Below are 12,717 nucleotides of genomic sequence, written 5' to 3'. Positions count from 1 at the left end.
AACAACGGCGGGTGTGCGGCACGCCGCTGACGTCGGACTCGTCATTAGTTGCAGTTCAAATTATTCCACAGGCCCATATAACGATATATCAAATAACTATAATATAAACAACAATTTTATCAAACCATCTGTATCACTCCAAATCATTAAATCCATCGATCGAATTCTTCGTCCTTAATCTATACAGCGGCGCGGTGTGACGTCGGACTCGTCGTCAGTTGCAGTTCAAATTATTCCACAGGCCCATATAACAATATATAAACTATATATGAAAGAACAATAATATAAACAAAACTTTATCCAACCATCCGTGTCACTCCAAATCATTAAATCCATCAAGATCTTCGTCTTGTCATTTAAAAGAAAAAAAAATACACGACTGTTGACTCAGGAACTACTTGCGCTACAGGAGCTGATGGTGGAAGGCGGTGCAGGCGCTGGTCGCTGAGATGGTCGGATTGTTAAGTCACGGATCGGAAATGGAGCTGGGCGACCAAATGCAGCTTGGACCAGGGTTTATTGAGGGAAAAGGTAGTTGGAAGGGAGTATGAAGGGAACAAACCAACAGAACCGGCAAACTAACATAACTTAACGGAGACAGAGTGACAGGGGTAACCGACAGACCAACTTGGAGAGAAACTAACCAAACCGAAAGACAAACCGACGAGACTACAGGCGAGAGACGAGAAAAATCCGACAGGGGAGTGAGGGGCAGACAGGACTTAAATACATGACAGGTAACAAGAGCCAGGTGACTGTGATTACATTGATTGTGAGGTAACACAGGAGGGGAGGGGCAACGCGAACAGAGAGACGAGAAAAATCCGACAGGGGAGTGAGGGGCAGACAGGACTTAAATACATGACAGGTAACAAGAGCCAGGTGACTGTGATTACATTGATTGTGAGGTAACACAGGAAGGGAGGGGCAACGCGAACAGAGAGACGAGAAAAATCCGACAGGGGAGTGAGGGGCAGACAGGACTTAAATACATGACAGGTAACAAGAGCCAGGTGACTGTGATTACATTGATTGTGAGGTAACACAGGAGGGAAGGGGCAACGCGAACAGAAACCATGGTTACATATACACATAATAAAACAACCGGGGACGATTTGTGACAGTACATGAACCTAATCTCATCAACTAACTGATTTATTCTCTATCTTGTTAGACAAATCCTACTGATTCGACCAAAGATGCTGATGGCCAACCATGGCATCTACAGAGAGATGCGTTGGTTCTCACCCTGGACAAAGTTTCGGTTGGTAAACAAAAAGCTATTAAGGCTGAAGTGATGTAACTTTTTAATGTTTGCACTTTATTGTAATCTAAGAAAGCCATGCCTAAATATTTTTCACAACCACAGTCAGTCAAACGTTGCACATTTACTTGACATATACAAGGCCAAATACGTTGTGAAGGGATGCTGTCAAAAGATACGTTTAGATTATGAGGAGACATTTTCTCTTCGTGCTAACTTGACAAGCATCAGAGTGCTCATGGAGAAAGCGGTGCAAGAAAATTTGATACTGCACTAATTAGATCTAATGACAGCCTACTTAAATCCACTAACTGACTGTGAGATTTACATCCAACCGACTGAGGTGTATGCAGTATGTAGTGGGGGATAGAAGGGTTTATGCTCTGAAGAGGAATCCTGAAACATACAAAGCTAGATACATTGTGAAAGGATGGTGTCATACGATGGGTATATATTATTAGGAGACATTTTCTTCTATTGCGAACTTGACAAGCATCAGAGTGCTCATCCAGAAAGCGGAAAACTTGATACTGCACCAATTAGATGTAACACTTAAATCCGCCAGTTGACTGGAAGATTTACATCCAACAGCCTGAGATGTATACAGTCAATTCTTTGACAAATGAAAAGCTGGTGTATAAACTGGAAGTCATTGTATGGGCTAAAACGATCAGGTATTGGAACAAGGATTTCATGATTATTATTTTTTTTTTTGTTAACCCAAAATGATTTCCTACAAATCATGGCTGACCATTGTGTTTACTCCAAGGAAACGGTATGTGATCGTATCTGTTTGGGTAGATGATTTGCTTGTTGCGGCAAGTAATAAGAATGCACTAGAGCTGGGGTGTCAAACGTACGGCACCGGCCCGCCAGTGGGTTCATTCTGGCCTGCGGGATAAATCTGCATTATCAAAAAAGAATAAACGTAATTTTCTTGAACATTTGCAGTTCCTATATTGTCCGCTAGGGGCGCTGTGTTTTAGTCAGTTCTATCGCTTTACCCGCTTTTTCTGTTGACCCTGGCACCCTCTTCAGTGAAATGTCTTTGTCAAAAAAGAGAAAAGTGGAGACAGTGTCGGATTTTTCAAGAAAAATGAACCTCTTCCTATATGTTCACGGAGGTGAATGGGAAACCCGTGTGCCTGGTGTGCATGCAGCAAGTTTCGGTGCTTAAGGAATACAATATTCGGCACCACTATGAAACTCAGCATGGAGAAAAATACAACAGCTTGCACGGAGAACTGAGAAAACAGAAGGTAAATGAAATGCGGGTGGGTCTGAGGAAACAGCAATCTGTTTTCACCCGGAGCCGAGAGGTCAGTGATGCTGCGGTGAAAGCCAGCTACATAATTGCTAGCCAAATAGCATTAGCGTCAAAGCCATACTGTGATGGGGATTTCGTCAAAAACTGTATGCTGAAGGCTGCCGAAATTGTGTGTCCTGAGAAGCGACAGGTTTTTGCCAATATTAGCTTGACGAGAAATACCGTGGCAGACAGAATTTCGGAACTATCGGCAGACTTGGACAGCCAACTGAAACGCAAAGGGGAGTCATTTCTGGCATTTTCCATTGCAATTGATGAGAGCACTGATATTACGAACGTCTCTCAACTGGCCATATTCATTCGTGGAGTTGACAAGACTTTGACTGTCACAGAAGAGTTTCTTGGGTTGGTGCCTATGACCGACACCACAACAGCTGATGACATTTTCCGCTCCGTTGTTGGAGCGCTGGACAGACTGGTGCCGCGCCGTAAGCCTGGCTACTGATGGTGCGCCGTCAATGATCGGGAAAAAGGCAGGTGTTGTGACAAAGTTCAGAGAGAAAGTACAACCTGCAAATGGAAGAGGGGATTTTTGGACATTTCATCGCATTTTGCATCAGGAGGCATTATGTTGCAAGTCGCTAAAAATCGATCACGTCATGGAGATGGTTGTCCGAACTGTTAATTTCATCCGAGCCAGAGGTCTCAATCATCGTCAGTTTGACAGCTTTCTCAGTGACTGTAACATTACCCACGGTCTGCCATACCACACTGAAGTAAGATGGTTAAGCAGAGCTGAAGCGCTTCTTTGATCTACGTGGGGAAATCGGACAATTCATGGAGAAAAAAGGAAAACCTGTTAAGGAATTACAGTGCCCACTTTGGCTGCAGGACCTTGTATTTATGGTTGATATTACAGAGCACTTGAATAATCTGAACAAAATGTTGCAAGGATGCAAAAAAAATGTAACACAGTATTATGACAGCATACGTGCAGTCAAGTTAAAGCTCGTGTTATGGGAGACGCAGATGGCAAGCGGTGACCCTGCTCATTTTCCCTGTCTCAGAGATGTGTGCGCAGCAAGCGTTAATCCTGAAGTGACACAGTATAAAGACAAGATTCCAGGGTTGCTGAGGGAGTTTGAGAAGCGAGTTCAGGTCTTTAGCCAACTTGAGACAGAATTTGCAGTTTTTCGCTCACCATTCACAGTCAGAGCTCCTGATGTGCCCGTTGAAATGCAACTTGAAATCATTGATTTGCAGTGTGATGTATAATTGAATGACAAATTTGCTTCTGTGGGCTTGGACGCATTTTACAAGTATCTCCTACCAGGCTATCCTAAATTGACAGCACTGGCTGCAAAAATGTTGTCCATGTTTGGGACTACCTACCTTTGTGAGCAGGTCTTCTCAGTAATGAACATTAATAAAACAAAGCTTCGCTCAAAGCTCACACATAAGCACTTAAATGAGATTCTGAAACTGGCTGCTTCTCAGGACATGATGCCTGGTATTGATGCACTTGTGCAGGCTAAAAGATGCCAAGTTTCAGGGGCAAATACTGAGCAAGACTTTCAACATTGCACTAAAAATAAACAGCTCTGAATATTTGCTGTTGTAATTGCTGGGAAAGTCAGTGCTAATCAGTTTTCTTGTCAGTTTTCTTGTCAGTTTTCTTTGCATTATTTCTTATGCATGCTACATATGTTATGTGAGTTTTGCACTTGAATAAATGTAAAAGTGTTGTTGAAATTGCACATAATTTTCTTAAAAACTCTTAGGTTGTTCATAATATATTTATAGTAAAAGGGACAATTCATTTCATATAAAGATTTTTATAGTGTACGTCTTCTTCTTTGCACTAATACAAAGAAAAAAAATGGACTTATTGTTAGTTCTATGTAATTTTGGAATGAGTTTACTGGTCTGGGCCCATTGAGATCCGATTAAGTTGTATGCGGCCCACAGACCAAAATGAGTTTGACACCCCTGCACTAGAGGCTGTGAAGGATATGCCAATAACAAGGTTTAGAATAAAGGAATTGGGTGAATCCTGACATCTTCTAGGCATTGATTTTAACCTGAATAATGACTGTGTAACAATGTCACAAGGTCAGTATTACACGGCTGTTTTTTTAAAGAAAACCTCACATATGTACCACCTACAGACTTTCTATTTCAGCTAACTACATAGCTTGGCATGAGTCAGACATTTAAAAGGCATAAAACAAGCTTGAAATCAATGAAACACGACAAAATAACACAGTATAAACACAAAACATACTTGCCGTATTTTCACGACCAAAGGGCGCACCATACTAAAAGGCGCAGTCCCAGTTATTTGTGCCATTACTCTTTTTAACACACATAGGGCGCACCGTATCATAGGGCGCATGCATGCAATGATTTACGGTGAACAAGAAAAACGCCACGGGAGCAAGAAGTTTGGTTGTACTTTATTCTACTGTATAACCAAGAACTCAACTGTACTCACATTATTGTTGATCGATATCCATGTGCAAATCCGTCCAAGTCCTCATCTTCTGTATCCAATTTAAACAGTTGGGCAAGTTCGCCATCCGACATGCCAATTTCCCTTATCATTGCTTCGTCGTCACGTTGCTTTGGCAATGCTCCCGGCTTTCCAGAAAGCTTGAATTGTGCCTCGTAAGCATGTCTCTTTGTCTATGCCATTTTAGATGGTCTTACGCCCCGATCTACGCAAAACGTAATGTCCTCTGATTGGTTCATCGGGTCTACATATTACGGCTGTTTATTACGTCTCTGTGTGGCGGAAGCCACACAAAAAGACTTTACAGATTTGCACAAACAGTAGTATTTATTTATCAAGGGCGGCGGATGTACGTACTTTGCTCAAGTGATAGTATTTATTTACCAATGGCGGCGGAGGTACGTACTACTCGTCTGATTGGTTTACCGCCCCGAAAACGTAATGTCCCCTGATTGGTATATCGGGTCCCTGTATATTACGTGTGTGTGTATATATATACATATGTATATATATATATATATATATATATATATACATGTTCATATATATGTATATACATGTTCATATATATGTATATACATGTTCATATATATGTATATATACATACATATATATGTATATATATATATATGTACCGTATTTTCCGCACTATTAGGCGCACCGGATTATAAGGCGCACCTTCAATGAACGGCCCATTTTAAAACTTTGTCCATAAGGCGCACCGGACTATAAGGCGCATAAAATAGAAGCTATACTGCAACAAACTGAGGTTGACTAGGGGTGCGGGATGCATCCACTAGCCAATAACCAACGAGCCCTCTGTAAACAATTGCGTTTCTCAACTTCACTTACCTATGTTTCCCTTCCATATCGATCCGTAGATTTACTCGAAACATTAACGGAGTAGCCTATTTTGACATGAAATAGCCTGGTGTGTATAGCAGCTATCGTTATAGCATTAGCCATCCGCAAATTCCCATGAGCCTGAGCTCGCAATCTCCCATGAGCCTCAGCAAAGTGTAAACAATCGCGTTTCTCAAACGATCTCCTATAAAATGACCGGAACTGACTAAAGTTCGATCTAACGCATTGGTACTACTTACCTATGTTTCCCTTCCATATCAATCCGTAGATTTACTCGAAACATTAACAGAGCAGCCTATTTTGACATGAAATAGCCTGGTGCGTATAGCAGCTATCGTTATAGCATTAGCCATCCGCAAATTCCCATGAGCCTCAGCTCGCAATCTCCCATGAGCCTCAGCAAAGTGTAAACAATCGCGTTTCTCAAACGATCTCCTATAAAATGATCAGAACTGACTAAAGTTCGATATAACACATTGGTACTGCTTACCTATGTTTCCCTTCCATATCAATCCGTAAATTTACTCGAAACATTAACGGAGCAGCCTATTTTGAAATGAAATAGCCTCGCGGGTAATGTTGGGAAGCGATGCGACCTTGTAATTTACTAGTCGTACTAAAACGTACTGAAACATTTTGGCAGAGCACAGTATGGATCAACAAATTCATCAATTGATCCATATATAAGGCACTCTGCATTATAAGGTGCACTGTGTTTTTTTAGTAAAATGTAAGTTTGTAGGTGCGCCTAATACTGCAGAAAATACGGTACATACGTGTATATATTTATCTTCTCAGTAATGAACATTAATAAAACAAAGCTTCGCTCAAAGCTCACACATAAGCACTTAAATGAGATTCTGATTTCATTTATCAACGGATAAATTTATATATATATATATATGAACACACACACAAGCGTATACATGTACTATATACTGCTGCTGCTTGTTTGGCTCGATTAATCGATTACCGTTAATCTATAATCTATTACAACTACTATTATTATTCTAGGACAGTTGAGGAATACTTTCTGCCAAGAATGATCCAGCAGGTCACCGGACAGGTAAATAAGTACTTTTATATGCTGTAAAATCAGATTTTGTGCCTTCAGTACAGTGTCAAACTACCCCTGTGCTCATCAGGATACAGTCCCATTTGGAGACTGTGTGCTCTCTACCAAGGATACCTGTATTGGGACTGAGATGTGTGAAGAGTTATGGCATCCCTCTAGGTAAAGTAACATTATTTGCCACTTTTGAGTCATCTGTAATTTTGAAGCAGTAATATTTTTTGATCAATTATGCCTTGATTAATGACGCTTTTATTCAGTCCTCATAGTCAGATGGGTCTTGATGGAGTGGAAATCTTTACCAATTCCTCTGCAAGCCACCATGAGCTCCGCAAAGCAGACCAAAGAATCAATTTGATCAAGTCTGCAACTCTCAAGGTAGATCAACCGAAAAACATTTGAGGTCAACACGACAAAAGATGACAATGAAAGTCAATCAAGAGTTCACCTTTTAATTTTATTTATTTTATTTATTTAACATCTAGATACGACACACTGGTACCTTGACTCAGAAGGTTAATTTGTTCTGTGCCTGATGTAACCTTTTTCTCATTTATCGATTCCATTTTCTTTCCATTGAAAATGATTCGTAAAACCTAAAACATTTATCAATAATAACCCGAGTTTGTCTGAAATGCTCTCTAGGTCATACATAGGCAAGCTACGGCCCGCGGGCCACATTCAGCCCACGGAGCCGTTTAATCCGGCCGGCCAAACCTGAATAAATTGTATTATTAAACTTTTTTTGGGGTAATTTTTCCTGCAATTGTTATGTTTCCCCAGTAGATGGAAAAGCGCCCACCCGCGCATTTACTCCCGGAAGCCGTGTCAGAAAGTCTGGTGCACACTCTCAAATGTGTGTACATACTAAGTAGTACGGACCCGGCGCACTCCGCGCTCTATTTCCATCAGTGCCGAATTTCGGGTGTGGGCTGTGACGTCAGCATTCTCGTAATTCGCCCGCTGAGCTTTCAGATACAGTTTTACGCTGATGCCACCCACAAACCTTCCCCTGGACTCCTACCATTAAAATGAGTGGCCCGAGAAAAAGAAAGGTGGACACTGAGTGCCGAGTACCGTTTTTTTCCGTGTATAGTGCGCAAAATTTAACTAATTTATTGTCCTAAAATCTGGGGTGCGCATTATACATGGGTACAAAAATTGATCACCTGCTCGTTTGCTGTCTGTCACGATGTACCCTACACAAATCCGAAACATTCGTTGCGGCTCCGAGTCACGACAAGGGGCAAGTTTTGGTTTCCAAGGGTGTTTTTATTCCTCTTCAACGTCTCTCCCATACAGAGCCGCCTTTTTCACGTCCGCACGCCTTTTTCACATGCGCGCACGGAGCGCGGTGTTGCGTTTACGGGCAGTCGGAGAAATCAACGCCAACAAAACAAATTACATCCAGCCTAGTTAAGACCATACCAAAGACTATAAAAATGGGACCCATTGCCTCCCTGCGTGTGTGACGATCATTGGGACTTAAAAAAAAAAAAAAAAAATTTTTTTAAAATTCATAAAAATTGGGTGCGTATTATACATGGGTACAGGCTGTTTTCCAGCATCAGCATGCCATTTTTAGGGTGCGTATTATACATGGGGGCGCATTATACACGGAAATACACTCTTTAAATAAGAGTGGACAATTTGGCTTGACCTACGTGTGTGAGCAGACGTTCAGCCACATGAACGTCAACAAAGCCCGTCACATATCTAGGTTAACGGACCGACACCTCTATCCTAAGAATTACCACAACAAATTTTACCCCAGACCATGATGCACTAGCAAAAAAGGGAGACTAACAATACGATTGATTTCTTTATTACCGTAATTTTCGGACTATAAGTCGCACCGGAGTACAAGTCGCACCAGCCATAAAATGCCCAAAAAAGTGAAAAAAAACCATATATATTTATATAAGTCGCTCCTGAGTATAAGTCGCCCCCCCACCCAAACTGAAAAAAAACGCGACTTATAGTCCGAAAATTACGGTACTTTATTTAGATGTATTCTTTCACTGAATCTTCAGATGATGTATTTGGTCACAATGTTTGCCGTTTGATGTGATTTCGCCTCAGTAGATAAGCATATTTAATAAATCTGACCTGCAGGCACTGAAGTGATGGAAACTATTATTCATAGTGTCATATTTAATGAGAATCACTGCTAGTAGTTAATGCTGTTAATAAATGTATTTGTTTTCAATTCTTATTTAATGAGAATCACTGATAGAAGTTTTTGGGTGAAATATTGTTTTAATGATGTTAATAAATGCATTTGTTTTCATAAAGCTTTTTTTAATATCCATGCTTTACTACCTACTAAAAGTACAAACCTTTTATGCAATGACTTTTACATGCCATTTCTATTACTTCACACAAACACTTCATCCATCTGCTCCTGGTTCGGCCCCCCGGTCAAAATTTAGAACCCAATTCGGCCCGCAAGTCAAAAAATTTGCCCACCCCTGCTCTAGATCCTCACATTTAACGTTTCCTATCCCTAAAGCGTTTTAAGTCCTCAGTTCCAAAATGGTTTAGCTGTACATTAATCTTGATGAATCCCAGTCCTGCTTTCTCAAAATTTCACAGTTTGCACATGAATTTCACTTTTTTTTTAATCACACAATAACCTATGCCATTCATCAATATTAGGTCTTATTTTTTAAATTAATCGATAATTTATCGATGAGTTCCAGGAGAAACAAATGACATATCAGAGGTATAAAATGTTTTCAGGAACTGTCCTTTTAACCAACTTCACAGCAGTATCAACTTCAAGAGAAATCCTCTCAAAAGGAACATTAGTCTCATCAATAATAATGAATGATCTGGTCAACTTACATCTTTCATCAACAGCAGCAATACATGCAGGTTTATTAATAAGAAGCTCAGATGATGTAATAATGACTTTAAGCAATCTAGACAATAATGTGGCGTTATTCTAAAGATAGCCACTGCGTTTCCTTTTGTCATTATGGATGTAAAGTTATCATTTGCTCGCCGCTCACATAGGGTGCCACTCGGGGAGGCATATTGTCAACATCCAATATATAATCTATTTTATTTATTTTATTTATTTAATGTTTTACTTATTTTATTCAAAATACTGCAGTTAAGATCGCCACTCACTTAAATCATACCCGAGTTGAACGGGGAAGTCAACTCCAAAGTTTGTATTTGCCCCACTAGTCTGAACATGGCATTGTGATTCATAATGCATCTGAGGAATATGAGTTATGCAGAAAAATTCTGCTGTTTTTATGCATCTCAGGTGGGCGACCATTTTGGCATTTGCTGTTCACTGAAAATGACATCACAGTTGCCAGGTCTCATGTCACAACCAATCACAGCTCGGCTTCAGAAAACTGGTGAGCCTTCATTGTCCTATGATGGATAAAAACAGGTGGATTTTGTCTGTTTAACTAATTTTCCACAAACGAACTATTAATCACAACTGCCTTTCGACTAGTTAGGCACAGAAGATATTTGCACGTCAGTCATCTTTTAAAGGAGCCCTGACATGATCTTTGCAGAAACGCCTATTATCCTCTGAGTGCCCTGCTACAAGTATCAATACTTCTTTTACAATGTTTTTTCCTCGGAGATATACAGGCTCCACCAGGAAGATGTACTGTTGGCCTAGCAATTTATGAGTGGATGTTGTTTGGTGGGTGTGGCCAAGACTCAACTGTTCCAGGTGTTTGTTTCATATGTTCCACATGCTTCTGTTTACATTGAATTTCTGACATCAGGACCTTAAGGAATATTGATATAAGCAATACCCCACTGGAGGTCCACTCCTCTAAATATTTTTCTCTCCACATGGTCACCTGAATGAGCGTGTCCAACCATGGCGTGCATTGGTCAGCCTGTCTTGCAGTTCGGTCACTGAAGCTCCTCTGCCTCCCTTCAACACAACGCCGACTGATCGGCATTCGTGACCTGACATCATTCATCATTCAAATTCATTTTTTCGCGGGCCGCATAGCTTCTTTCGGAGGGCCCTTATGACTGTTGTGGTGAATTATCTTCGGTGATCAGCTGGTCTTCTAACGCAAACGGTAGAAAAGTGACTGGCTCAGGGAAGGAAAACTTCAGTGACGCACGGCTGATTGGGGAAAGATTTTATTCAACCGATGTCAGAGTGAAGTGTCTCTAGCAAAATGTCCAGTCCCCCTGTCTTCTCCCGCCTTTAATCTTATACCCCGCACCCCCACCTCACTCGGGCGCACGCACACGAGGGCAGCTGGACGACCTCTGAACCGCCAGCCTGCCTTGTTGATTCTACACAGATGGCCGATTCTTGTATCCTAGTGCCAGGACGTCTGCCTTCCTGGCCCAGGCCCCATAAAATCCCATGCGCGCTTGACCTGGTCACACTTAGGCTTAGAAGTGAAATACACATCGCATGAGACCTAAATAAAAATACACTACACTGTCAACCCAAATAAATGCATGAGCACCTCATATTACATACAGTAAAAGCTACAAAACAAACTGATAAATAACTCGTCTTTAAATTAGACGAGTAAAAACTGGTCAAATATAAAAAAAAAAAAAGATACGTATGACATACAAACACACAAAATTACATACCTGGAAATCAATGTGTCTTCTGTTGCCTTTCAGAGATCAGTTCAGATATGCATGGCTTCACCTTGGCAAGTGCCACTCTCATGTCATTTTCACAGCAAAGTCTGTTCCTTTTCTTCGTTTTTATGTCCAAAGTCAAAGTCAGCTTTATTGTCAATCCCTTCATATGTCAAGACACATAAAGAAACCGAAATTCCGTTTCCTCCATCCCACGGTGACGAGACACAGTACACGATAAACATACAATTAGACGACACTAAATAAAAACAAGAAGGCACAAACAATAGATAATAAATAAATAAAATGAGTGATGAATAAATAATAAACAAATAACCCAATGAATAGTAGGAGCAAAACTGAGCCAGTGTGTGTACAGCAGACAGTAAGCATAGTGCTAAGTACAGGACGCTATGCAGAAAGGGCGGGCGAGTTCAGGATCCTAACAGCCTGGAGTATGAAGCTGTTGGAGAGTCTGGTGGTGCGGGAGCGCAGGCTCCTGTACCTCTTCCCAGAGGGCAGAAGCTCAAACAAAGAGTGAGCGGGGTGACTCACATCACTCACAATCGTGGTCGCCTTGCGGGTGAGATGGGATGTGTAAATGTCCTTCAAGGAGGGGAGCGAAGCACCAATTATCTTACCAGCCGTGTTCACTATGCGCTGCAGGGCCTTCAAGTTGTAGTCAGTGCAGCCGCCACCCCAAACAGCAATACAGCTGGAGAGGTAGCTCTCAATGGTGCCGCGGTAAAATGCAGTCATGACGGCCGGAGGAGCGCTCGCTCGCCTGAGTTTCCGCAGGAAGTCCAGGCGACGCTGGGCTTTCTTCGCCAGTGATGCGGTGTTGGTGGACCAGGAGAGATCCTCACTGATGTGCACCCCCAGGAACTTGGCGCTGCTCCCTCGCTCCACCACAGCACCGTCGATGGTCAGCGGCAGGTGTTGGGTGTGACCCTTCCGGAAGTCCACAACAATCTCCTTGGTCTTGTCGACGTTCAGCAGGAGCTTGTTGTCCCTGCACCACGTGGACAGAAGGTCAACCTCCAGCCTGTATTGAGTCTCGTCTCCCTTGGTGATGAGACCCACCAGAGTCGTGTCGTCAGCAAACTTTACTATGCGGTTGTCGCTGTAGGTTGCAGTGCAGT

General features: G+C 41.7%; 1 protein-coding gene across 5 annotated transcripts in view; it reads left to right on the top strand.

The window, feature by feature from the left end:
• The window catches only part of nadsyn1 (NAD synthetase 1), a 164,586-nt gene that overhangs the window by 68,480 nt on the left and 83,389 nt on the right, over positions 1 to 12,717 (top strand). For all 5 annotated transcript variants that reach the window (XM_061277341.1, XM_061277340.1, XM_061277343.1 and 2 more), the window contains 4 exons: positions 1,175 to 1,264; positions 6,922 to 6,973; positions 7,053 to 7,141; positions 7,240 to 7,357. In XM_061277341.1, coding sequence (XP_061133325.1) covers positions 1,175 to 1,264; positions 6,922 to 6,973; positions 7,053 to 7,141; positions 7,240 to 7,357 — 349 coding nt within the window. The remainder of the gene's footprint in view (positions 1 to 1,174; positions 1,265 to 6,921; positions 6,974 to 7,052; positions 7,142 to 7,239; positions 7,358 to 12,717) is intronic.

Source organism: Syngnathus typhle, linkage group LG4, assembly GCF_033458585.1.
Source record: "Syngnathus typhle isolate RoL2023-S1 ecotype Sweden linkage group LG4, RoL_Styp_1.0, whole genome shotgun sequence".
NCBI classification, from domain to species: Eukaryota; Metazoa; Chordata; class Actinopteri; order Syngnathiformes; family Syngnathidae; genus Syngnathus; species Syngnathus typhle.
The sequence above is the reverse complement of the archived record's forward strand: the minus strand, read 5'-3'. Positions and strand labels throughout refer to the sequence as shown.